We start from the raw sequence: 26,061 nt of genomic DNA, 5'->3' as shown, positions 1-26,061 counted from the left end.
TAGGGCAGAATGCCCCTGGTGCCCAGGGCTGGGCGTGGCGGGCGGAAGCCCCTGGTGCCCAGGGCTGGGCGTGGCAGGCGGAAGCCCCTGGTGCCCAGGGCTGGGCATGGCAGGCAGCTGTTTGGAGTTGTGTGTCAGAGCATAACAGGTGTCTGGTGCTGTGTAAGGAAGCACCTGTTGCATAGGGCTGAGAGAGACAGCCAAGGGGGCCCTGGGCCAGCTGTTGGGACCTATGGCTGCGTATGTGGGGTGAGGGGAGCTGCAGGAGGGACACATGTACCCATACTCCAGGGCATGGGTTACAGTAACATCCCACCCTGCTCTCTCACCTCATGCTCCCCCCAGGTCCCACACACTGCACCCCCTCACTAGAGCCCCTGGGGCCCTGCCGCGACACCCAGACACGGGCCAGCCCGGCCACCAAAGTGTGGCCAGTGCAAACTCCCTGCTCTGCCCCAGTGCAGCAGCATGACATCACTGCGACACACCCCTCTGTTCCTGAGGGGAGGGGGGCAGCTCAAGGCTGATTAACCCCTTGTGGAACAGCTCAGGTGGGGTTTACAGAGGTCTGGCCTCACCAGAGCCCCCTTTACCCACAGGGGTGAGGCAGGACCCCACTTCCCAGCCACCCCTATCTCCCCGCCCCTGCTGCATTGCCTCCAGCTGTGAATTCTCCCCAAAGGGGGCTTCTCCCTGGGCCACTCCAGGGTGTCATCTCCCCATGACACAGGTGAACCAGGTGGCAGGGACTCAGTTTATTGGCTGTATTGGAACTTGGGGGGGGGGCAGGAGAGGAGACTAGGCCCAACCTGGGAGACTAGGCCCCCATACATGCACTAGCCGCTGCCTCCACTGAGGGGCAGCCCCACCCCACACAGAGCCCAGCCAGGGGACAGAAGGGGGGCATGAGTGGCACCCCCAACCTAGACCACTCTCCCCCACACCAAGCCCAGGGTTTTCAGCTGCTTTCTACTACGAGTGGCCTCCCCAGAGGCGGGGCGCCCAAGTGGCCCCATTCCCAGTGTCTGGGCCTCAGTACAGCCCCACCCCCAAGAGAAAGGGCCTGGGCAGGGCCCCTCACTGCCGCTCGTACATCTCCTTGAGGATCTTCATGCTCTCAGCATAGCGCAGCTGGTTCCGGTGCGATGCCTCCTTCCACCTGCGGGGGCAGCAGAGATCAGAGATGGGGCAGGGGGACAAGAACCCCCCTCCCCGAGGCTGAAGTGCCCCCAGCCCTTCCCCCAGGCGGAGTATGAACACCCTCCCTCCATCCCCCACCACTCTGGCACACCCACCGCTGGCGGATCTTCTTCCAGCGCTCCATGTTCTTATAGATGAGAGATGACATCGAGGGCCGTGGGTCAGGGGTCTACATGGGGGGGCGGGAGAGAAGAGAGAGAGAGAACGAACACACATCAGGTTGGGGGGGAACCTGAGAGAGCAGGAGCCTACAGGGGGTGGATCCCCTGGAAGGGAGGGGCAGTGTCATGGTAGGAGCATAGTGGGGGGGTGGGATAGCTCAGTGGTTTGAGCATTGGCCTGCTAAACCCAGGGTTGTGAGCTCAATCCTTGAGGGGGCTGTTAAGTTGATCTGGGGCAATAAGTGGGGATTGGTCCTGCTTTGAGCCCGGGGTTGGACTAGATGATCTCCTGAGGTCCCTTCCAACCCTGAGAGTCTGTGATTCTGTGTGGGGGGAGATGGGTAGTTGGGGGGTGGACCCCAGGGGAAGTGGGTAGGAAAAGAGCAGGGAACCAGGTGGGAGATAGGGGGCAGGCAGCCTGCAAGGCTGGGACAAAGTATCGGGGACCCCATGGGACCCATGGAAAATGGCGGGGCAGCAGTCCAGGCTGTGAGAGCAGAGCAGTGGATGGGGGACAGACTGAGGGGAGCTGCAGCACCCCCTGCAGGTGGAGGAGGGAAGAGGCCAGAGCTCAGCGGGCATGAGGCCCTGGGTGGGGCAGCAGGTGGACACAGCAGCCCGGGGCCCCACCCTCACCATGTCAGGGGGCAGCCCCCCATCCTCAGGTGGCAGCGGGGAGGGTATTCTGGTGCTCACAGACTCCCCACCAGCACTCTCCAGGCCAGCACACGGCGGGGGCAGCTTGTACACATCCTGGCTCTTCCCGTTCAGCCCCTCAGCCCCCTGGGAACACAGAGCAGGTCACAGCAAGGGGTGGGGAGACCCCGCACAGCCCCTCCCCAATCCCTGCCCCTCAGCCCCCTGGGAACACAGAGCAGGGGGAGGGGACACCCGACAGCCCCATCCCCATCCCTGCACCATGGGGGGATAGGACCCCATACAGCCCCTCCCTCCACATACCCCCCACCTCCTCATCCTCAGGCAGGGTGGGCAGCGGGGGGCTGGGCGAGCGCTCCCTCTCGCGCACAGCGGGGCTGTTCCTCATCCAGGCCCGGCAGATGGGGTACAGCGGGGTGCTCTCCGCAAACTGCGCCAGGTCCACACTCCGGTCAAACAGCTTGATGATGTAGGTGTCTGGGGGTGAAAGCAGAAAAACCATCAGACGGGAACCCCCACTAACCAGCCCGCCGCTTGGGATGTGAGCCAGCACCCCCTGGGGGGGGGGGAAGGCCCCATGCCCCATTCCCCCTGCCCCCCAACCCAGCCATGTTCCAGCCCCCCCCCCCCCCCAACCCCGAACCAGTCAGTCCCCTGCCCTGGGCCAGATAGGAGCCAGCACCACCTAGAGGGGAAGGCCCTGTGCCCCACCCCCACTTACTCTGTCTCTGCTGGCCACCCTCAGTCAATCCATCATCTGTCTCCTTCCTCTTCTTGCGCCGGTGATGGGAGAACCGTGCTGAGGGCCTGCCGTGGGGGTGGGGACAGATCAATGGTGGACTGCCAAGCCCCAACACCTCCAGGGACTGAGGCCAGGCCATAGAAGGGACTCCCCGCCATAGGGCTGAATGGGGGCCCAGACACATGGAGCCTCAGGCATGATCCTGGGAGAGGAGCCAGCCCTTCCCCACACAGATATCCCCATCCTAGCACCGTCCTGCCACCCCCTCCCCACAAGGGCTCCTTGCACAGGAAGGCTCGCCCAGCACGGAGATGCAGCCAGCTCTGGGGTGGGGCAGCTGGGAAACAGCCACACAGTGACTATTGCTGGAGAATCTCTAAGCCCTTTAATAACAAAACTTCAGCTTCATAATGCCCTTCCAAGAGCTGGGGGTGTCACCTCTACTTCACAGACAGAACTGAGGTGCTGACTGCAAAGGGACTTGCATCAGGTCAAATGGCTAAAGAGGGAGAGAACCCAGGAGTCCTGACTCCCCCTCCCTCCCAACCCACCAGATCCCACTACTCACCCACGGCTGAGGGAGAACCCAGGCATCTCTGGTTCCCAGCCGCCCTGCTCTAACCCACTAGACCCCAGGGCCTCCCCTGTCTACTCGTCCATCTCCCGTCAGGGTGGAGTCTGGGCCTGACAGCCCTATGGTGCACAGCGAGGCACAATGCCACTGGAAGTACCCACCTCTTCCCAGTCGCAGAGGGGGAGGAGTCCCTGCAAAGACAAGAGGAGAGGGGAGGTGAGGCCCGAGGTGCAAGGCCCCCCAACCCTTCCCAGGGGCAGCAGGCCCCCGCTGCTAGACATGGTGCCCCCTGCTCCAATCCTGCCCACACCCCTGACGCAGGAGAAGGAGGGGGGTCTGAGGAGCACGGGTGGTGATTGGAGGAGGTCAGCATGGGGGTGGGGGAAGAACCAAGGGCTGGGAGCTGAACCCGGCTGGAGTAACGCGGGGCTCTGAGTGAAAGGGACAATCCTGCCATCCCACAGCTCAGTACTGGAATGTTATGGGCCCTCCCAGCTCTGACCTGGCTTCCCAAGGGGCCACAGGAGAAAGGCTCCCCCCACACAGCCCCCCCAACAGCTCCTGGTCAGAGGCTCCTTACTTGCTGAGCGGGTCACTGGACGTCTTCCCGGCATCCTCGTCCATCTGCTCCCTGCAAGGAGCATGTCAGTCCGAATCAGAGCCAGCCCGATCCCATCCCCCATGGCATGCAACCCAGGGGGCCCAGCCCCCGAGCCAGCTGACCCACTGCCGTGGGGCTGGAGGGACCCATCACTCCCCAGAGGGAAAAGGCCCCATTGCCATTCCCCACACCCGAGCCAGCCAGTCCCATGCCCAGGGGTGCCCCCTAAAAGGGAAAGGACCTGTGTCTCTTTTCCTGCTGCCCCAAACAGCCCGCTTGACCCCTGCCCTGGGGGTGGATTAGAACTGGTGCCCCCTAGAAGTGAAAGGCCCCATATTCCCCCAGCTCTGTTCCAAGCCCAACTCCCAGCCTATGCTCTCATCCCCCCACCGGTCCGTATGTATCTCCACCTACCGGTCCACATCACTTTTCTCCAGCAGACACTGCAGCACAGCATCAAGGCGGCTCCGGGCGTTGGCCATCTCCAGATCTGCAGTGGGAAGTGTAACTCAGACACCTGGAGCCCTGAGCGTGATAGTGGGAGAGGAACTTGCGCCTTCCCCTCACAGCCAGCCTCTCCACAGCCCCGCCCAGCTCTGCACATCCCAAAGGGCTCCACCCACAGGGATGGCCTGTCTGGCACTGGAATGCAGCCATCTCCAGGGCGGGGCAGCTGAGGAAGAGCTAAACACAAGCTACAACTGGCCAGAGCGAAGGGGTTAGCACCTTGTCTCTTGGGGCTCTTGCAGGGTTAGAATAGAACCCAGGAGTCCTGACTCCAAGCCCCCCCTTGCCATAATCACTAAACCCCACTCTCCTCCCTGAGCCAGGACAGAACACAGGAGGTCCAAAAACTGCTTTGGGACAGGAACTGAAGAAACCTGAACACAGGGGGAGGCAAAATAGAACCGGTCATGTTGTGGGGTGCAATCCAGACAGGGAAAGAGTTGTGTCTCCCCTTACCCACACGGGTCTCACAACACCTTATTACTGCAGCTGTCTGCCTGGGACACTCCCAGTCAGGACTGAGCATGCGCTCTATGGCCAGCCCTCATCCAACGCTTTCGCTCCAGGAGTCGGCCTGTGATACCCAGCCTTGGTTATCAATGGGTCAAGTGAGTCCACACTCCAGCCAGCCCGGAATCTCCCCAAACCATGTTTTCTGAGATGTCCAGCCCTGTCCTGGGACAATCAGAGGGAAGTTTGGGTCTGTAGCTTCTTTACAGAGTCAATAGCTCACAGTTTGTTACGTGAACTGAAGTTCCCCAACAGCTGAATTCAGACACAGCCTGGGATGGGTCGAGATTCAACATAAACCATGTTCATGTAATTTCAAAAAGCTTTGCAATGAGCTTAAGTGGCAGGAACGGTTACAAGAGAAAGGGAAAGAAAACGCGGTCCAGTGACTGAAACTTAACAAGGCAGACATGGTGGAAGGTAAAACCTCCCCACATCTCCGCCAAGCCAGCTGACCGAACCCCAGGGGCCAGATTGATCCCCCAAAGTCAAAGGGGGATAGATCCTCTCTCATCTTAGGGGTCGGCCAGATCACTTGGGGTCTCCTGGCCTCTCAAAAATGTCAAAGACAAAAGCCTATTTCTAGCTGTGAGGTGGCACCGTGAGGTCTGTCCCCCACCACCCAGTTGGAGTTGTCTGCAAAGATGGAAATCATTTAGTCCTGCCTCTGCCGGTGTAACCGAATGAACATGAGACATGTGATTGGCTATCTCCCTCCCCTCCAACGTGGTAGTGCGCCATTCGCCTCCCCGCTTTGTGAGTGTGGTGGGCCTGTTTACACGACATTCTCACGGTCTTTCAGAGCACTGCGGGAGTGGAAAACTCACCCTTCTGGCTACAGTGGGGTAGTTCCTGCTTGGCTGGCAACCAACTTGTCTATTATCATTTCAGTTCACATCCATAACTTTGCAGCAGTTGCCTGCAGCCATGTTACACGATGATATTAATACCCAGTGAGTCATGAGCTTTCCGCTAGCACCTCCCAAGGCATATTTTGTACAAAGGGTGTGAATCCAGGCATGCTTCGGGTCACCTGCCCCTCTTACAATGTTGCAGGAGGGTTACCCACTGGCCGACCCAAAGGCCCTGTTTCCTGGACCAGGGTCTCTGTTCCCTTTCTGTGTATAATTTCCATCTCATATTCTTAGAGCGGCATGCTCCATCAGAGTAGTTTGGGACTGGAGCCATCATGCTAATGCAGAGTGATCTGTTAGGCCCCAGAATTTCTGTTGCACTGCCCACGCTCCGGCCGAGCATTCTCTTTCTATGACAGAGTAATTCTGTTCAGCGGGTGTCAGATTCTCGCTTCATAAAGCATTGGGGGAGTTATTACTGTCCCAATTGCATTAGTGCAGCCCCTAACCCAGCGTGTGAGGTGTCTGTGCACAGCTCAAGTCTGGACTAGCCAGAACAGGCTTCTCAGCCCTCAACAAGCTTTCAACCACACACCATTGTCTGGCTTTTTGCCCACATCTGTGATTGCAACTACAATGTCACTGAACCCACATGCCCAGAGAAAATTGGTCAGACTTCTACTGTCCAAAGCAAACATTGCAAAGGTTGATTGGGCTATAAAGACAGGGTGGGGGGGCTGAACCTCAATCATAAGCAATTGACTCAACGGGTTGCATACGATATTATGTATTATCAGAGGATATCAAGTGAGGTCTTTTCTGAAAGCTAATGACACTTGGTGATGAATATCTGGGGAGATGTCTGTATTAATGCTATGGGGAGAAATACTGACACTTAGTGAGGTTACACTTTACAGCCTGTGTCCACACACAGGGAGAAACAGCTCACTCCCAGCCAGTCAGCTCCCTGCCTCCCAAGAGATTAAGCAAGATGTGATCAGAACTGATGACAGGCCCATTTACACAGAAACCATATAGAGCATGGGAAGCCCATGGGAACGGCAAACAGTCTGAGGTCAACCTGCTGCTTAGAACAAGTTCTCTGAAGGTATAAGGCAAGGACAGAAACCACCTTTGGCACCTGTCACTAGACACAAGAGATCAGAGCTACTGCAAGCTAAGAAAAATGGGTTCTTCCACCACAGGGGTGTTGAAGTCTCTAGAACGGAACACAGGTGAGAAATCTGCTTAGGTAAAGATCTTGCACCTAAAAGGACAAGGGAAGCCAGCATGTTGTGCTTTTGTGAAGGTCCTGATTGAGGCTGGGAAGAGCAAGCAGGCAGACAGACCATCTTGACCACCACCTGTATCTTGATAGATTGTTTTAGATGTATGTTTTCACTTGTGTTTTCCCTGTACCCCTTTCTAACTTGATTGTTTTTACTTGGCATCACTTATCGTGTCCTCAAAAAGAAAAGGAGGACTTGTGGCACCTTAGAGACTAATACATTTATTTGAGCATAAGCTTTTGCGAGCTAAACTTACCGCATCGGATGCATTCAGTGGCTGAATCCCACGGCATGCATCCGATGAAGTGAGCTGTAGCTCACGAAAGCTTATGCTCAAATAAATGTGTTAGTCTCTAAGGTGCCACAAGTACTCCTTTTCTTTTTGCGAGTACAGACTAATACGGTTGCTACTCTGAAACCTGTCATTATTGTGTCCTATTGTTCATAAACGGGTCTTATTCTTACAAGCCAACTCACCTCTGTGTTTGAAAGGCGGGTGCATTCATCCCAGTGAGATTAATAAGCTGTGATGCGTGGGTGTCTTTCGAGGAGGAAAGGAACCGCATTATTTCTCTGAACTGGCCAGGAGAGGGCTGGACATGGCAGAGCATACTCTGGGGGAAATTCGGGAATTGGAACATGTTGGGGTCAGCTTGCTGGTGGGGCTGCAGACAGGCTGCTGGGCCAGGGCTGTCTAGCACACACTCAAGGGGTGACCTGCATGCTGGTAGATTGGCTGTGAGCCTCCCAGCAGCAAAGCACTGGAAGGCACTCCAGGCTACCGGGCAAGTGGAGACAACCCCTCACTGGGCTGGATTGCACCCTGAACCCTGACTGGACCATCATAAAACTTGTCCCTTTGAATGGGCGTGGATGCTGGGTGTGCACCCCAAAGATCCTGATGGCAAGCAATTGGGACCCTCCACTCGCCAAAGTATTTTGAGGATCAAAACATGCCCAGGGTGGGTAGAGCCCATGCAGAGACAGGCATGTAACCCCCAACTGCCCCCATGATGACCCTCCCCCAGGGGGTGTAAGTTCTGTGGCCTCCTTAGAATGGATCAGCTGCTGGGCACATAGCAGCTGTGGGGTGGGAATGTCTTTCAGTGCCTGGCTGGGGGGCAGCTGGAATCCCAGACTAGGTAGCTGGAGGTGCCCACCCTGCCATCTGGTACCACCAGGGCTCTTCAGGCAGATCCACAGAGGTACAGAACCTACCCTGCTTCTCAATTTCCACCTTCGTAGGCAGCATGGTAACCTGGGGCCAGGAACCCTGCAAAGAAAGACCTGGAGTCAGAGAACGTGCTATGGGGACATAGACATGGAGAGCAGGATGGTGGGTTACAGCCGGGGGGGGGCATTGGGAGTCAGAACTCCTGGGTTCTATCCTGGCTCAGAAGGGGGATGGGGCAGAGGGAAATAGAACCCAGGAGTCCTGACCCTTTCCATGCTGAATCTGGTTCCAGATTTTTCAACAACAAGCTCTATTGGCCCTCAGAAGCCCAAAATAAGTCACCAACCAGCTTTTAAAGAGAACCGGAGTGCTCAGCGCTACAGGATCACAACACAGCAGCAACGAAGGGACCGACTGCCCAAAGCAACATGGTACAAAGCTTTTGCTTGGCCTGTTTTTCTAGCAGTTGGGCAAAGCCGCACAGACAGAAACCAGGGTCATTTCCCTTCTCTTTGTAGCTTAGCTGACCGATATGATGGGCTGAAATGGGTCAAGTCCATAGCCAAGTTCTCCAGCCACACTCAGCTCCAGCTGACAGACTGAAGGGGACGCAGACCTAAGGGGAAATGTGCTAGCCCGAAAGCCCCCACAAGGGCAGGGGGAGAAATGGAGCAGCATTTCACAGATGCTTTTCCGGCTCAGGACGCTGCACAAAACCTGCACAATCTTCACGTCTGCAGCCAGCCAAAATGGCATCCCCTAAGAAGGGGACAAGCTGGGATTTCAGGGCTTTTGTCTCCTTGCCATTGGCTGCGGTACCTTTTTCCATTCTGGGCCCATTTCCTCAGGGATGGTGGATTGGGAACTGTAAGCCATCCATCTACCAAAAGTAGCAGCAAAACCAGAACCGGCCAAGCTTGCAGCAGGGGACACACCTCCTCGATTTCCAGACCATTCTGCTTTGACAAAGCCGCACACCCAGCTAGAGGCAGAAACTCCCAGGGGCCCCTCAGGGACCACTCTGCTCTGACAATGCGGGATAGAGGCAGTAATGCCCAGGTGGCACTGGCTAGTTTTTGTGCCACTCAGGAACAAGATGGTACCTGGGGCAGGGCTGTGCTGGGAAACAGTTGGATTTTGAATTTCAAGCACAGTTCCATGGGTACTCTGGGGGCAATGAGGCAGCTAGTGGGCCTGCCGTTCCCCAGCCCACACGCAGCCCCCGTACCTGGCCAACCTACTACCATGGGCCTGCGCCCCCCACCCAATGCAGACCTGGCTCAGCCCTGGTACGACGCATACACCACCCCATACACACCAATGCGGACCAGGCAAGAGCCCAGTAACATACACCCCCTCACCGCACATACCCCACCACTCAAACGGGCCACGCCCAGCCCTGGTATCACCGCCACACACCTCATACTCTCCCCCAGAGGTATCTCCCCCACCCCCAGCATACACCTCTCAACCCTGCCCCCACATACCCCACACATTCCTTCCATTCCCACATCCCCAACTCTCCCCCCCACATAGCTCTACCCCCAACCCCACCCCATACGAACTACCCCACCCCCTGAACTCTCCCCCCCACAGCACTACCCCACCTCCAACCTCACGTTCCCCATACATCCCCTACGCTTCCCCCCTTCCAACAGACACCGCTCCAACATCCCATCCACCCTCCCACCCAGATCTCCAGCCACATCCACCCCACCGCCGAACTCTCCTCCCCATATAGCTCCACCTCAAACCCCACATTCCCTATACAACCCCTACGGCCGCTTCCTCCCAAGCACCCCTCCGAGCTACCCCACACATCTCCACCTGCTCTTACCGACACCACTCCCACATTGCATGCACCTCCGCACGCCCTACATCCCCCTACCCCCAAACTTCCCCCCCCAGCACCACTCTCATTTCCAACCCCACATTCCACATACACCCCACACTTCCCCCCACCTACCGACACCACTCCCACAACCCACACACCTCCCCACCCCCTAAATCCCCCCACCCCCCTAGCTCCACCCTGATCTCCACCCCACGTTCCCCATACACGTCCTACGCTCCCCCCACCCCCTCCTACCAACACCGCTCCCACAACCCACACACCTCCCCACCCCCTACATCCCCCCACCCCCCTAGCTCCACCCTGATCTCCACCCCACGTTCCCCATACACGTCCTACGCTCCCCCCACCCCTCCTACCGACACCGCTCCCACATCCCACACACCTCCGCACCCCCTACATCCCCCCACCCCCCCTAGCTCCACCCCACCTCCCACCCCACGTTCCCCATACACGTCCTACGCTCCCCCCACCCCTCCTACCGACACCGCTCCCACATCCCACACACCTCCGCACCCCCTACATCCCCCCAACCCCCTAGCTCCACCCTGATCTCCACCCCACGTTCCCCATACACGTCCTACGCTCCCCCCACCCCCTCCTACCAACACCGCTCCCACAACCCACACACCTCCGCACCCCCTACATCCCCCCACCCCCCCAGCTCCACCCCACCTCCCACCCCACGTTCCCCATACACGTCCTACGCTCCCCCCACCCCTCCTACCGACACCGCTCCCACATCCCACACACCTCCGCACCCCCTACATCCCCCCAACCCCCTAGCTCCACCCTGATCTCCACCCCACGTTCCCCATACACGTCCTACGCTCCCCCCACCCCCTCCTACCAACACCGCTCCCACAACCCACACACCTCCGCACCCCCTACATCCCCCCACCCCCCCAGCTCCACCCCACCTCCCACCCCACGTTCCCCATACACGTCCTACGCTCCCCCCACCCCCTCCTACCAACACCGCTCCCACAACCCACACACCTCCGCACCCCCTACATCCCCCCACCCCCCTAGCTCCACCCCACCTCCCACCCCACGTTCCCCATACACGTCCTACGCTCCCCCCACCCCTCCTACCGACACCGCTCCCACAACCCACACACCTCCCCACCCCCTACATCCCCCCACCCCCCCTAGCTCCACCCCACCTCCCACCCCACGTTCCCCATACACGTCCTACGCTCCCCCCACCCCCTCCTACCAACACCGCTCCCACAACCCACACACCTCCCCACCCCCTACATCCCCCCAACCCCCTAGCTCCACCCTGATCTCCACCCCACGTTCCCCATACACGTCCTACGCTCCCCCCACCCCTCCTACCGACACCGCTCCCACATCCCACACACCTCCCCACCCCCTACATCCCCCCACCCCCCCTAGCTCCACCCCACCTCCCACCCCACGTTCCCCATACACGTCCTACGCTCCCCCCACCCCCTCCTACCAACACCGCTCCCACAACCCACACACCTCCGCACCCCCTACATCCCCCCACCCCCCCAGCTCCACCTTGATCTCCACCCCACGTTCCCCATACACGTCCTACGCTCCCCCCACCCCTCCTACCGACACCGCTCCCACAACCCACACACCTCCGCACCCCCTACATCCCCCCACCCCCCCAGCTCCACCCCACCTCCCACCCCACGTTCCCCATACACGTCCTACGCTCCCCCCACCCCCTCCTACCGACACCGCTCCCACATCCCACACACCTCCGCACCCCTACATCCCCCCACCCCCCCTAGCTCCACCCCACCTCCCACCCCACGTTCCCCATACACGTCCTACGCTCCCCCCACCCCCTCCTACCGACACCGCTCCCACATCCCACACACCTCCGCACCCCCTACATCCCCCCACCCCCCTAGCTCCACCCTGATCTCCACCCCACGTTCCCCATACACGTCCTACGCTCCCCCCACCCCTCCTACCAACACCGCTCCCACAACCCACACACCCCCGCCCCCCGCCCCAGGGCCCAGACACCCCTCCCCCCGCTGTCTCACCTCCCTCCAGCCGACACCAGCAGCAACGACTCGGTGCTGCCCGAGCGCGCCCAGGGGCCCGGCCGTCTGCACCCCTCCCATTGGCGAGCATCGCCGCCAATCAGCGCCCAAGACCCAATCGCCACCCGGCCTCTCTGGCTAGGCACGCTGGGTGCTGTAGTCCGCGTCGTGTCTGCCGACCGGCTCGTTGCCTCCTGGGAAGGGTAGCGCGAGAGCGCCCGGCGGTCATTTTGAAGGGGTGGAAGTAGACGGGAGCAGTAGTCACAGCGCGCTATGACTCATAGGATATGTCGTCATAGGACGCACAGACCTGCCCGGCGGCCATTTTTATCGAGTGGCCAGTGGCGCGCTGCGCTGCCCCATGGAAGTTGTAGTCAGTGGCGAAATGACTCACGGTAGTTGTAGGCAAAGAGGCGCGGGGCACCATGGGAGTGTAGTCAGGAGGCGCTGTGCCTTATGGGAAGTGTAGGACCCGCCGACAGGCGCCTGGGCTGCCATTTTCAGCGGCGGGGCCGGGGGAAATCCCGGACAGCGTGGTGCATTATGGGACACAAGCCCACCCCCATCCTCTGCCGGCTTTTCCCGACATGCCTGGCGGTCGTTGCTAGGTGATGGCCTGGGCGGCAAGTTCGGTTGGGGGAGGGTCCTGGGGGTTGCTGGGACAGGGGGTGGAGCCCGGACGCCTGGGTTCCCATAACCCCCACGGTCCCGCACTTGCGGGGCTGGGAAGGATGGAGTCCAGGTAGGGTCCTTCCGAGATTGGGTCCTCCCGCTTCCCCAACCTTCCCTCCGGTTCCCCCAGAGCTGGCTGCACACTAGCGTGCTCAGGCCGTGGGGTGGCGATGCCGTCTGGTCCCTGGGGACGGGGGCGCGATGGTGTCTGGTCCCGGGGTGTGTGTGGGGACGGGGGGGCGATGCTGGCGGGGATTGGGGGGAACTGGGGGGGCGATGGTGTCTGGTCCCGGGGTGTGTGTGGGGATGGGGGGGCGATGCTGGCGGGGATTGGGGGGAACTGGGGGGGCGATGGTGTCTGGTCCCGGGGTGTGTGTGGGGATGGGGGGGCGATGCTGTCGGGGATTAGGGGGGAACTGGGGGGGCGATGGTGTCTGGTCCCGGGGTGTGTGTGGGGACGGGGGGGGCGATGCTGGCGGGGATTAGGGGGGAACTGGGGGGGCGATGGTGTCTGGTCCCGGGGTGTGTGTGGGGATGGGGGGGCGATGCTGGCGGGGATTGGGGGGAACTGGGGGGGCGATGGTGTCTGGTCCCGGGGTGTGTGTGGGGATGGGGGGGGCGATGCTGTCGGGGATTAGGGGGGAACTGGGGGGGCGATGGTGTCTGGTCCCGGGGTGTGTGTGGGGATGGGGGGGCGATGCTGTCGGGGATTAGGGGGGAACTGGGGGGGCGATGGTGTCTGGTCCCGGGGTGTGTGTGGGGACGGGGGGGCGATGCTGGCGGGGATTGGGGGGAACTGGGGGGCGATGGTGTCTGGTCCCGGGGTGTGTGTGTGGGGATGGGGGGGGCGATGCTGTCGGGGATTAGGGGGGAACTGGGGGGGCGATGGTGTCTGGTCCCGGGGTGTGTGTGGGGACGGGGGGGCGATGCTGTCGGGGATTAGGGGGGAACTGGGGGGGCGATGGTGTCTGGTCCCGGGGTGTGTGTGGGGACGGGGGGGCGATGCTGGCGGGGATTGGGGGGAACTGGGGGGGCGATGGTGTCTGGTCCCGGGGTGTGTGTGGGGATGGGGGGGGCGATGCTGTCGGGGATTAGGGGGGAACTGGGGGGGCGATGGTGTCTGGTCCCGGGGTGTGTGTGGGGACGGGGGGGGCGATGCTGGCGGGGATTAGGGGGGAACTGGGGGGGCGATGGTGTCCGGTCCCGGGGTGTGTGTGGGGATGGGGGGGCGATGCTGTCGGGGATTAGGGGGGAACTGGGGGGGCGATGGTGTCCGGTCCTGGGGTGTGTGTGGGGATGGGGGGGGCGATGCTGGCGGGGATTGGGGGGAACTGGGGGGGCGATGGTGTCTGGTCCCGGGGTGTGTGTGGGGACGGGGGGGCGATGCTGGCGGGGATTGGGGGGAACTGGGGGGGCGATGGTGTCTGGTCCCGGGGTGTGTGTGGGGATGGGGGGGGCGATGCTGTCGGGGATTAGGGGGGAACTGGGGGGGCGATGGTGTCTGGTCCCGGGGTGTGTGTGGGGACGGGGGGGGCGATGCTGGCGGGGATTAGGGGGGAACTGGGGGGGCGATGGTGTCCGGTCCCGGGGTGTGTGTGGGGATGGGGGGGCGATGCTGTCGGGGATTAGGGGGGAACTGGGGGGGCGATGGTGTCCGGTCCTGGGGTGTGTGTGGGGATGGGGGGGGCGATGCTGGCGGGGATTGGGGGGAACTGGGGGGGCGATGGTGTCTGGTCCCGGGGTGTGTGTGGGGACAAGGGGGGCGATGCTGTCGGGGATTGGGGGAGAACTGGGGGGGCGATGGTGTCTGGTCCTGGGGTGTGTGGAGGACTGGGGGGGTGATGCTGTTTGGTCCCGGGGTGTGGGAGGGAGTGGGGGGCGCGATGGTGTCTGGTCCCGGGGGCGGGGGGGGGCGATGCTGTCTGGTTCTAGGGGTTGGGTTGGCGGGGGGTGCCCGGCCCTGCCCCTGAGCCCTGCTAATTCCCCTTTTGCCTGCAGCACAGCTCTGTTCTCTGTCCAGGGGAGTCCCTTTGCCTTGGGGAGCCCAGCCCGGAGCCACTACCACCCTTCGCCTGCCCGCCTGCCTGGCCCACAGCACCAGTGCACGGTCCGGTGGGGGAGGGTATGAGAAGGCATTGGGGGGCTGGAGAGGGGAGCTGGGTCATGCTGTGTTGTGGAGTTTGGGGGGAAGCTGAGTCAGGGTGGGGGCTGCAGAGAGGCATTGGGGGTCCTGGGAAAGGCTATGTTTGGTGAGTTAGGGGAAGCCGGGTTGGGCTGTGTGGGGGAGTGCTGCAGAGGGGAGCTGGGTCATGTTAGGGGGCTGCAGGGGTGGAGCTGGGTCAGGCAGGGGCTGTTACGGGGAAACCAGTTGGGCTGTGGAGGTCTGTGGGGGCTGCATCCTGGGAGAGATGGGGGTGCAGTCTCTGCCCAGGCTGGCCCCCATCACACTCCTGAGCTTTCTCCATTTCCCCCCTAGGCCCTGAGCCCAGCCCACCTGCTGCCCAGTGTCCCTGCCATCGCCCTGCACCGACAGTGCCCCCCTGAGCCCACAGCCTCCAGCCCCCAAGACCTCAGCTTCCTGCAGGGCCCCAGCTGCTGGGGGACAGCTCTGGACTCAGACTCCACCAATCCCATCCTGGAATCATGGCCCTCGACCGACTGCAGCTCCCCTAGCACCCCCGAGAAGACGCCAGACTTGAGGCAGCTGCTGGACCCCCTAGCCTCAGCCCGGGCTGGGGTGTCCATCATTGCCAAGTGAGCTGCTCCCAGGGCAGTGGAGCCTGGTGGTCAGAGTGTGGTGGGTGGGGGCTGGGAGCCAGGGCTCCTAGGTTCTATCCCAGCTCTGAGAGGGGAGTGGGGTCTAGTGGTTAGAGCAAGGGAGGGCAGATTGGGAGCCAAGACTCTTGGGTTCTCTCTAAGTTCTGGGAGGGGAGTGGGGTCTAGTGGTTAGAGCGGGGAAGTGGTGATTGGGAGCCAGGACTCTTTGGTCTTAGGCCTGGCTCTTGGCGGGGCAGGTGACCATTAACACCATCTCCTTTCCCCGCAGGTACATAGAGCGTTTCCGCCATGGGCAGCCAAGCAGCCGCAGCCAGCGCCAGGTGCCCCCCATCCCCACAGCCAGGGAGTTCTGGTGGCTCGAGCCAGCACCTCCCTCTGACAGCTCCACCCCGAAAGGGGGGGCAAAGCCAGGTACCCCCCTTGCTGGGCAGGGGTCCCCCATTCCCTATCTCAGGGTCCCTGCTTGCAGGAGGGCACTTAGACTAAAGGGTCCATACCCCTTCCCCGCTTGAGGTCCCTGCGGGTGGAGGGGCTGGTTGGTTCCCTGGAACCTCCTTTAACTGGGCCATCTCCTTACAGACTGCGCCAAGCTGGAAGAGGCCGGACCGCCGCTGCGCCCCATGGTCAGTATGTCGCTTGCAGGGACGCAGAGCTGGCGGGCACCGGGCAGTCACTTAACAAGGGAGAGGGCCAGGCTGGCTCTGGGGTGCCCCTGGAACCCTGTCTAGCCCCTCTCTCTCCACTCTGGGGATCCCTCTGCCCGCAGGTCCCTGCCTAGCCCCTCTCTATCCACTCTGGGGATCCCACCCCACCCCCAGGACCCTGCCCAGGCCTTCTCTATCTGCTTTGTGGATTCCCCCACAAGACCCTGCCCAGACCCTCTCTCTCTCTGCTCTGGGGATTCCTCTGCCCCCAGGACCCTGCCCAGCCCCTCTCTGGGGCAGCAGGGGGCCATGTACTCTGGCTGGCTCTGTGGGGGACAGTCCCTGGTGCTGCCAGCTCCCTGGGGCCTGTTTGTGGGGCTGTTGCCTGCACTGCACACTTGCTCTGTTTCAGGGGGTCCCCTCAGATACTTCCCTGCTGGAGTCGCCTGACCCCGACACCTGCAGCCTGCAGGAGAGAGCCACCCGGCTGCTGCTGAGAAGGTACTGTCCAGACACCCCCTCTCCCCCGCACTGGGTATTCCACCCCCCCGTTGGCACCCTCTTCCCTGCCGTGTACACATCCCCCACCCCTGCAACCGCCCCCCATCTCACCCCCTGTTGGACACACCCACACCCCCGCTGGGTATCCCCCCTCTGGCCCCTCCTGCACACTGGGGAGAGGAGGATGCCCTCCAACGGACAAACCCACTGCCCCCTCTAAGCTTGCCTGCTCTTCCTGCAGTGAGTCCTCCCTGAGCAGCACCATCCCCGTCAGCTCTGAGGGGCTGCGCTCCACACCTCCATCCAGCATCCCGGACTCGGACCAGGCGCTTCCCAGCCCCCCTCACCTCTCCCTGCTGGAGCCCTCCCCAGGTAGGAACGGGAGTACTGGGCCTTTCCCCTCTAGGGGGCACCAGCTCCGATCCAGCCCCTGGGTGGGGATGAGCTGGCTTAGGGAGAGGGGAATGGAACACAAGAGCTTCCCCTCTAGGGGGCACCGGCTCCCATCTCCCATCTGGGTGGGGAACTGGCTGGCTCTGGGGGCAGGGAATGGAACACAGAGCCTTTTCCTCTCCAGGGGGCGCCAGCTCCCATCCGGGCCCAGAGTGGGTTATTCCCAGTCTCTTGTTCCTCCCTTTGTCTCCCCCCAGGGTCCCTGCCCCCTGCCTGCTGGCCTCCTGCCCATATCCCACAAAGCTCCTCTTCCACTCGGCCGGAGGATGACATCCTTTTCCAGTGGCGCCTGCGTCGGAAGATGGAGCAGGCAAGCCAGGCTGGCAGGTCACTGCCCATGCTGGGCTGGAAGAGTCAGCTGGCCTGGGGCCCAAAGACGGTAGGAGCCCGGGGATGATTCTGGGAGACCTGCCTCTCCCAGCAGGGATCATGGGGGCACAGCCAGCTGTGGGGCTGTTCCCTGTCTGCCCTGCCCAAGAGCTGGCTACATCTCAGTGCTGGGCGAGCTGCCCCACTGCAATGTTATATGTGCCTGTTCCCTGCCTGCCCTGCCCCAGAGTGCTGGACAAGTCAAACTACCCTGGGGTCATGTCACGGACTCTCGTTTCCCCTGCACTCCCGGCTCTGTACGGTCCCTGGGAGGAGCTCCCGTCAGTGTGACAGCCCTTCTCGTGGGTCCACACGCTCTCTGGGGGTTAAACCCTGTGCTCTAGCGCCTCCTGGACCTGCACCCCTCTGAACCTTCCATGGGTCCCCTCAGAGTGTCCACTCACGCTGGACCCCGGGGCCTCTGTGCCTAGAGAGAGCAATGCAACCCCGATCTCTACCCTGCAGTGACTCCCAGCCAGTGTAACACAGGAGGGTTTAGTGAGCATCTGAACCCAGGACAGGCAGTTCTCAGGGCTCTTGAGCCTGGCCAGTCTCAGCACCATCCATGTGGGTCTGTCCCAGTCCTGCTGGGCTCAGGCTGCTCTTTGTCCCCAGCTCAGCAGCCTCCTCCTTCCAGCCGAGCACCCTATATCACCTTCCCTACAGCTCCTCCTCAGTTCACTGTTTTGGTCCCAGGTATACAGGCCACTGAGGCCCTCTCTCTTCCATCCTTTGTTCCCCCACTCGCTGGAACCCAGCCGCAGAGGTCCTTCCTCTCTCCTCAGCCCATTGTTCTGCCATGGGCCAGAATCGGCTGACTGCCAAACTGGGGGTCCTACTAGTCACTAGGGTACCCAATCTCCAGGCAGTTGTTGAGGTCCTGACTGCCAGGTGAGGTCACACCTGGTCCTCTCCAGCAACAAACTCCCTCCTACCACCTCGTTAAGCACGCAGCACACAGGGGAACTGAGCCACAGACCGCACTCATGCAAGACACCAAGAAAATCCCCCCCGCTTCATCATAGTTCACCTACCATTTCTGTGTAAATCCCCCCGCCCCACTCAGAGCACCCCCCACCAATTCTTGCACCAGTGATGCTCCCGGGTGAGCCTTTATGTGTGACAGGGCATCATACAGCTGCTGCCTTTCCTAGCCACAAACTGCTCAGAGCCTTTCTGGTCCAGCTCTATTGCCAGCTCTCGCCCTGTCTCAGTGCTGTCCAGTTCATAGCCCGCGTGCTGGACCTCACGATCCACCTCTGTGCTACTGCTCAAGGATAAGGATAAATAGGAGGGGGACCAGAGAAGGGTTCAAGGGTTAGAAAACCTGCCCAAGAGCGACAGATGTAGGCCTGGTCTGCACTACTCGGTTCGTTCGAGGTAGGCTGCGTTGGGTTGACCTAGTCGTGGAAGTGTCATCCCTAAGCCCTGGTCTACACTAGAGTTAGGGTGATGAAAGGTAGCCAACTTACGTGGGCACACAGTCACCGTTCAATAACTGCAGCAGCCACATGCCAATGTAAGTTAGATCGATGTCCTTTTGTAACATAGCCGCAGCCTGAGATTATAGCTTAACGAAGAAGGGAAGGTGAAGGGGTGATTTATCGTAGCCAGGTCAACCCTGTGACAAAGTGGGGATTTTCCCCTTGTTATGTTGTATGTGAGACTTATTGTTTTGCATGAGTGCTGTGTGTGCCTCAGTTTCCCCGTGTATCGCACCAATGTCTAGGTGGTGGGAATAAGGGTGTGTGACTTTTGCGGGGGCTGATCCAGCTGCCCACATGGATGCTATGGCCGCCCCTTCGTAAGCTGAGACCTAGGAGGGGGATGCGAACAGGAGACTCTTGGCCCAGGAAGTGAGACAAAGGCCGGAGGAGGAGCAACGGCAGGGCAGGGGCCAGGCAGCTGGAAGCATGTTGGTCTTGGCTGGTTTGGTACGCAGGGGGAGAACTAGAGCCCTGGCTCTGGGCTCCCCTCCCCCCCAAGATGGACTTGGCTGAAAATCACTGATTTCTGCCCTACGCTGTGTTCCTGTTGATGAATAAACCTTCTGTTTTACTGGCTGGCTGAGAGTCATGTCTGACTGCAGAGTTGGAGTGCAGGACCCTCTGGCTTCCCCGCCCAGGTGGTGTGGAAGGGGATGCTGAATGCTCTGAGGTCAGACCCAGGAAGGTCGAAGCTGTGTAAGCTTCTTGCCCTGGAGACAGTATAGCTCAGAGAGAGGAGGCTCTCCCAGAGTCCTAACTGGCTTCGTAGGGAGTAGTTACAGAGCATCGGCCCAGGGATTCTGTGACAACTGGTGGCAGTGGTGGGATAGATTGCCTTCTATGATGAGGTAACTGGCCCTGTGGATATAGGGAATACGGTAGATGTGATATGTCTTGACTTTAGCAAAGCTTTTGATATGGTCTCCCACAGTATTCTTGCCAGCAAGTTTAAAAAAGTATAGATTGGATGAATGGACTATAAGGTGGATAGAAAGCTGGCTAGATTGTCGGGCTCAACGGGTAGTGATAAACAGCTCGATGTCTAGTTGACCACTGGTATCAAGCGGAGTGCCCCAGGACTGACCCCTGGGGCACTCGTTTTGTTCAACATCTTTATTAATGATCTGAATGATGGTGTGGATTGCATCCTCAGCAAGTTTACACACTAAGCTGGGGGGAGAGGTAGATATGCTGGAGGGTAAGGATAGGGTCCAGAGTGACCTAGACAAATTGGAGGATTGGGCCAAAAGAAATCTGATGAGGTTCAACAAGGACAAGTGCGGAGTCCTGCACTTAGGAAGGAAGAATCCCGTGCACCGCTACAGGCTGGGGACCGACTGGCTAAGCAGCAGTTCTGCAGAAAAGGACCTGACCTGGGGATTACTGAGTACCAGAAGCTGGATACGAGTCAGCATGTGCCCTTGTTGCCAAGAAGGCCAACGGCATATTGGGCTGTATTAGTAGGAGTGTTGCCAGCAGATCAAGAAAAGTGATTATTCCCCTCTATTCGGCACTGGTGGGGCCACACCGGAGTATTGTCCAGTTTTGGTCCCCCCGCCACTACAGAAGGGATGTGGACAAATTAGACAGTCCAGTGGAGGGCAATGAAAATGATTAGGGGGCTGGGGCACATGACTTACGAGGAGAGGCTGAGGGAAGGTGAAGAGAGAGGCTTGGGGTTATTTAGTCTGCAGAAGAGAAGAGTGAGGGGGGATTTGAGAGCAGCCTTCAACTACCTGAAGAGGGGTTCCAAAGGGGATGGAGCTATGATGTTCTCAGTGATGACAGAAGAAGCAGCAATGGTCTCAAGTTGCAGTGGGCGAAGTCTAGGTTGGATATTAGGAAACACTATTTCACTAGGAGGGTGGTGAAGCACTGGAATGGGTTACCTAGGGAGGAGGTGGAATCTCCATCCTTAGAAATTTTTAAGGCCCTGCTTGACAAAGCCCTGGCTGGGATGATTTAGTTGGTTTTGGTCCCGCATTGAGCAGGCGATTGGACTACATGCCCTCCTGAGGTCTCTTCCAACCCTAAGATTCTATGATAAACTGCACCCTGTGGACAGAGCATCCTGCAGTAAGTGACTGGGGAGCAGTAGAACGAAAGGGGATTAGCGAGAGAGAGGCATGCTGAAGGCTCTGAGAGCTGAGGTTCCAGGAAGGTCAAAGCTGTGTAAGCTTCTTGCCCTGGAGACAGTGTAGCTCAGAGAGAGGAGGTTCCCCCAGAGTCCTGACTGGCTTCATAGGGAGTAGTTCCAGAGCATTGCCTGGTGACTCTGTGACAAACCCAGCCACATTGTAATGAACCCCACATTCTGACCCTGTCTGTCCGTCCATCCAACCTCCTTGGTCAGGTCCCGGGGAGAGCCCCCAGACCTCTCCAGCAGCCAAGGCTTTATTCCCCCCACCTTGCACTTTCCCTGTCTTCTGTTCCCCAGCTGGGGCTCTGCTCTGCTCCCTGTGGAGAGGCGGGGAAATCCGTCTCCTCTGGGACACTTCCACCTACAGGCAGCGTCCTGGTGACTGCTTGCCATTTCTTCTAGGCTTTTCTATTGATACAGGGCCTGCCTTGGCCAGTCGTTTTGAAGGACCCGGACACCCTTCATACCCTTGTCTCCTTTCCCAGCCCATCCTGAGAGCAAACAAACCTTTTCCCCTGTGATGGAGTCACAGTCTGGGTGCTCTGGAACTGCTCTGTGTGAGGCTCAGCCCAGATTCTGGTGTAGCAAGTCTCCTTGCAGGGGCCCTTCCACGAGAGCAAGAAGCATCTTCAGCTTCGGCACTTCCTGGGGCCAACCTCGGAGCGTTCAACCCCATGAGCTCCCCGCAGTGAATCCACCTGGAACAGAGTCCATTTTGGTGGGTGGGGTATGGAGCCCTGCACTCCACCTGCCCCCTGCTTCCCCCTCATCCCAAACCAGGAGACTGACCCTTTCAGCTGCCCACTGCCCCTCCTCCTTCCTTTGTCTCTTTCCTGGGCCAGCAGGTCCCCTGGTCTGCACCAGCACCTCCGGCTGGTTCTTGCAGAGGAGGGGGCCTGGACATCAGTTGCCAGGATACACCATGTGGGCCATTCTCTGCAGCCCACCGGCAGTCACACCTGCCCTCTGGGGGTCTCTGCAACAATCATCCCACCACCTAGATACTTGAGTAACATATAAGGCAGGGGTGGGCAAACTTTTTGGCCTGGGGGCCACATCTGGGTATTGAAATTATATGGCAGGCCATGAATACTAACGAAATTGGGGTTGGGGGTGAGGGCTCCGGTTGAGGGAGCGGGCTCTGGGGTGGGTCCAGAAATGAGGAGTTCAGGCTGCCGGAGGGGGCTCCAGGCTGGGGTTGGGATACAGGTCGGGGTGAAGGCTCTGGGGTGGAGCCAGGGGTGCAGGAGGGGGCTGGGGGTGGAACAGAGGGGTTTGGAGTATGGGAGGGGACTCCGGGCTGAGGCAGGGGGTTGGGGTGTGGGAGGGGTACAGGCTCTGGGCTAGGGACGAGTGGTTTGGGGTGTAGGAGGGTGCTCCAGGCTGGGACTGAGGGGTTCGGAGGGTGGGAGGGGGATCGGGGCTGGGGCGCGGGAGGTGGTATGGGGGTGGAGGCTCTGGGTGGTGCTTACCTCAGCCAGCTCCTGGAAGCAGCGGCATGTCCCCCCTCCGGCTCCTATGCAGAGGTGCAGTGCCAGCCAGGTAGCTCTGTATGCTGCCCCATCTGCAGGCGCCGCCCTTGCGGACAATGGGAGCTGCAGAGATGGCGCTTGGGGATGTGGTCAGCATGCAGAGTCCCCTTGGGGGGGACATGCTGCCGCTTCCGGGAGCCATGTGCGGAGCGGGGCAAGCTCCAGCTCCCCGGCAGGAGCTGGAGGGCCAATTAAAAGGTCTCACGGGCTGGACACGGCCCATGGGCTGTAGTTTGCCCACCCCTGATATAGGGGAAGCTGAGACACACACAGTATTCAGAGAAAACATTAAGAACATTCCCATTTCGTCCCATCCCCCCACCGGGTAACAATGCGTCATATAGGGGAAACTGAGGCACACATTGGCATCATAAAAAGATGACAGAAAATTCCCCCATTGCCAATCAGCTCAAGGAATTCTTCAGAACAGTTCTCAGGTTGTGTTACACAAGGGGCCAGACTAAGTAATCACTATGGTGCCTTCTGGCCTTGGGATCTAGGAATCTGTAGCAAGTCTTAGCTCCGCCTGAGCAACCCCATCCGCCTGTGAGTCTCCCTTGTCCAGCTTGGGCCCTTGGGCAGGGCTTCCTGTCGCAGGTGAGTAGTTGACAGCAGGTTTCCCCTTGGGCTGCTCTGGAGGGTTCCTTCCCCGCCACCCGAGCTTCTCCTAGGCACCCCGAGCTGGCGTTGGCTGGTCCATTGATTCGGAGAGTGCCTTGAAGTTTGTAGCATTTCCCAGGGTTGCCATCTGGTGTGTCTCCCAGCGAAGTCATGGACGATCCCGTGGTGATGCACAAATGTTTGTGTTTTTAATGCAGTGAGCTCCAGCGATACTTAATATTATTCCAGGATGTTGCAGGCAATGCCCCTTCATCGGCACACCTCTCCCCTTATTCCTGCAGGGTGATGGGGCGTGCATGACACGTCCTGGCCTTGGGCTGCTGCCAGGTGTGGCAGCATGGAAGAGCGGAGATGGCACTGCGTTCCCAGCACCTGCTGCTGAGCCAGAAGTGAGATCTGGCCTGGAGTGGGCACCAGGATCCTCTGTGCTTCACCAAGGAATGGGGCACCCCCTGGAGGTGCCCTTCCTGAGTGCTGAGCCAGCTGTGAGGCAGAACCCCATAGCAGTTCATGTCCTGGGGCAGGTGGCATCTGTTGCAACTCCCTCCAGCACACCACAGCCTGAGGGAGATGGAGGAGGAGCTGCAGAGAGGTGGAGCTCCCGGGATGCTCGGCGAGCAGCGGGACCGGGACCGGCGGAGCGGGCCGCCTCCCGGGATGCTCGGCGAGCAGCGGGACCGGGACCGGCGGAGCGGGCCGCCTCCCGGGATGCTCGGCGAGCAGCGGGACCGGGACCGGCGGAGCGGGCCGCCTCCCGGGATGCTCGGCGGGGAGTGTGGGCAGTGGGTGTGGCGCAGAACATACTTAAAGAGACCCAGCAGCCTTCCAAACCTCAGCCGTCGCAAGGCAGAGCTGCCCTGGAGCCAGAGACCACCACCAGCTGGAGGAGCGGGAAGGGGGAGTCCTCCATCCACAGTGCCCTGGGGCAGGTGCAGTACCCAGAGAGAGCCTGGCTGTGGGGAGTGAGGCAGGGTGTTAGTTGGGGGTGGGGTAGGGGAGCGGGGTGGGGCAGGGTGATGGCACAGTAGGGGCGCTGCCTCTGGGGAGCGGGGTGGGGCACTGGCTGCAGGGAGCAGGATAGGGGTGTGGGCTAGAGGTGCAGAGAGCAGGGCAAGTGACCTCCTGTATCTCTCTCTTTCCCAGGTGATCTCTGAGAGGCTGTTCTCCCCCCCGGCATCCCCCCACCCCACCAGGGGACACCAGTCAGGGCAGGGAGCAGTCTCTCCTTCAGAGCAGGGTGCAGCAGGGGAGCTCCCGGTCCCTGGCTCCCAGCACCCACAGCTGCTGCAGCTGGCGGCTCAGCTTCTAGAGGAGGCAGAGGGTGAGGGGGTGCAGGGGGTGGCTGGCAGCCCGGGTAGGGAGGAGAGGGCTGGGGGGGGGGGGGCACAGTGAGGAGTGGCATCAGGAAATGGGAGATCTGCTCAGGTCTCATTTCAGGGTGGAGGGGCTCTGAGCCGGGCTAGGGAGGGATCTAGCCAGGGTCCCCGTGGGGACTGGGGGGAACTGGATGGGATCTTGGGGGAGGGGGATCTTGTGGGGGTGTGAGTGGGGGCAAGTGGGATTTGGGGGGACCTGGCTGGGGTGTGAGCGGGGCAGGTGGGATTTGGGGGGACATGGCTGGGGTATGAGCCGGGCTCTCTCTGTCGCCCCCAGAATCAGATGGCACTGAGTTCGAGGAGGATCCACTGCTGGAGGTGCTGCGGGGCCAACGAGAGGATCTGCGCAGCCAGCTCCGGTAATTACCCTGGCGCAACACTAGAGGGTGCTGTGGGGCAGGGCAGGGGATGGCTGCCATCCCCATGGGGCAGCTGGCCTGCCCGGCTGGGAGATGCAGCTATTCAGGGCACACTCAGTGCTAATTTGAGCTCTCTCACCCCCCAGGGCCGTCGACATCGCAGTGTCCAGGCTCATGTCTCAGGGCTTGGCTGAGCCGCCCGGCCGCCCCTGCTGAGGGTCTCTGGGTCACCCTTTCTTCCAGCCCTGCTCTGTCTGGAATCAGCCTTGGGGGGCCGGTAACAATATCCTGAGCCAGGGCAACTGGCTATGAGTCCACGTACCCCCATCTCAGGGCCGAGTCAGCCCAGAGCCAGGGGTGGGCGAATCTGCCAGCTCCCCTTGGGCCAGATAGGCTACCTAGCGCTGCCTGCACCTCAGCCAGGGCCTCGTGCCCCTTGGGGTAGGGTCATTGGCCCAGCGGGAGGGCTGGCTGTGGGTGGAGCCCCCAGCCTGGTCCAGCGGGGGGCACTGTAGGGCACAGGTGTGCTGGGGGGAGCTGTTCCCTGGCCGGGTGTGTATGGTTTTTGCTGTTTTCTTAGGCAGTGTAATAAAAGTGTGTTTCCTAATTGGCATGGGATGGGCTTGTCTGCAGCCGGCTCTGAGATGTGGAAATGGGGTATAGGGGGTGCCAGCTCCTATCTGGCCCCATGACTGGGGGCTGGCTAGCTCAAGGGGGCAGGGAATGAGGCCGGAGGCCTTTCCTTTCTAGGGAGTTTGCCTCCCAGAAAGAGCTGGTGCTCCCTAGCGGCGAAGCCCCATGCCTCCTCCTGTACTGCCCCCCAGGTGAGGAAGCCTGGCCCTCTGCCCAGCCCCCTGTGCCCAACTCTGGCTCTCCCTGGCCTGGGGCTAGCACCTGTGTCAGGCCCACAAGTGCCAGCTCCTGGCTCCCCCAGCCCCTCATAATCAGCCCCTTGTGTGTCCAGTCCTCAATAGCCGT

General features: G+C 60.5%; 2 protein-coding genes across 6 annotated transcripts; one reads left to right on the top strand and one right to left on the bottom strand.

Annotated features, from left to right (window-relative positions):
• Positions 1-736: 736 nt before the first annotated feature.
• Positions 737-12,420, bottom strand: LIN37 (lin-37 DREAM MuvB core complex component). 4 transcript variants are annotated; one of them, XM_078850516.1, is made up of 10 exons: positions 12,152-12,412; positions 8,314-8,368; positions 4,350-4,425; positions 3,915-3,965; positions 3,496-3,525; positions 2,740-2,825; positions 2,329-2,495; positions 1,998-2,144; positions 1,296-1,369; positions 737-1,159 (listed from the first exon to the last, which is right to left on the bottom strand). In XM_078850516.1, the coding sequence occupies exons 1-10, from the start codon at positions 12,230-12,232 to the stop codon at positions 1,078-1,080; spliced, it is 849 nt and encodes a 282-aa protein (XP_078706642.1). In that variant the 5' UTR covers positions 12,233-12,412; the 3' UTR covers positions 737-1,077. The 4 variants fall into 4 exon arrangements, with proteins under 4 accessions (XP_078706642.1, XP_078706643.1, XP_078706644.1 ...); XM_078850517.1 differs by lacking the exon at positions 12,152-12,412 and adding an exon at positions 9,089-9,601; XM_078850518.1 differs by lacking the exon at positions 12,152-12,412 and adding an exon at positions 7,573-7,636.
• Positions 12,421-12,815: 395 nt separating this feature from the next.
• Positions 12,816-25,690, top strand: PROSER3 (proline and serine rich 3). Of its 2 annotated transcripts, XM_078850513.1 has the most exons (12): positions 12,816-12,893; positions 14,822-14,945; positions 15,300-15,577; positions 15,870-16,012; positions 16,181-16,224; positions 16,658-16,746; positions 16,988-17,118; positions 17,397-17,578; positions 23,630-24,277; positions 24,492-24,669; positions 25,002-25,083; positions 25,230-25,386. In XM_078850513.1, exons 1-12 carry the CDS (start codon positions 12,883-12,885, stop codon positions 25,297-25,299), a joined length of 1,980 nt encoding a protein of 659 aa, XP_078706639.1. In that variant the 5' UTR covers positions 12,816-12,882; the 3' UTR covers positions 25,300-25,386. The 2 variants fall into 2 exon arrangements, with proteins under 2 accessions (XP_078706639.1, XP_078706640.1); XM_078850514.1 differs by lacking the exon at positions 24,492-24,669 and having other exon boundaries at positions 25,230-25,690.
• The last annotated feature ends 371 nt before the right edge of the window (positions 25,691-26,061 follow it).

Source organism: Lepidochelys kempii, chromosome 24 (assembly GCF_965140285.1).
Source record: "Lepidochelys kempii isolate rLepKem1 chromosome 24, rLepKem1.hap1, whole genome shotgun sequence".
In the NCBI taxonomy this organism is placed as follows: Eukaryota; Metazoa; Chordata; order Testudines; family Cheloniidae; genus Lepidochelys; species Lepidochelys kempii.
This window is presented reverse-complemented; position numbering and strand designations above follow the sequence as displayed.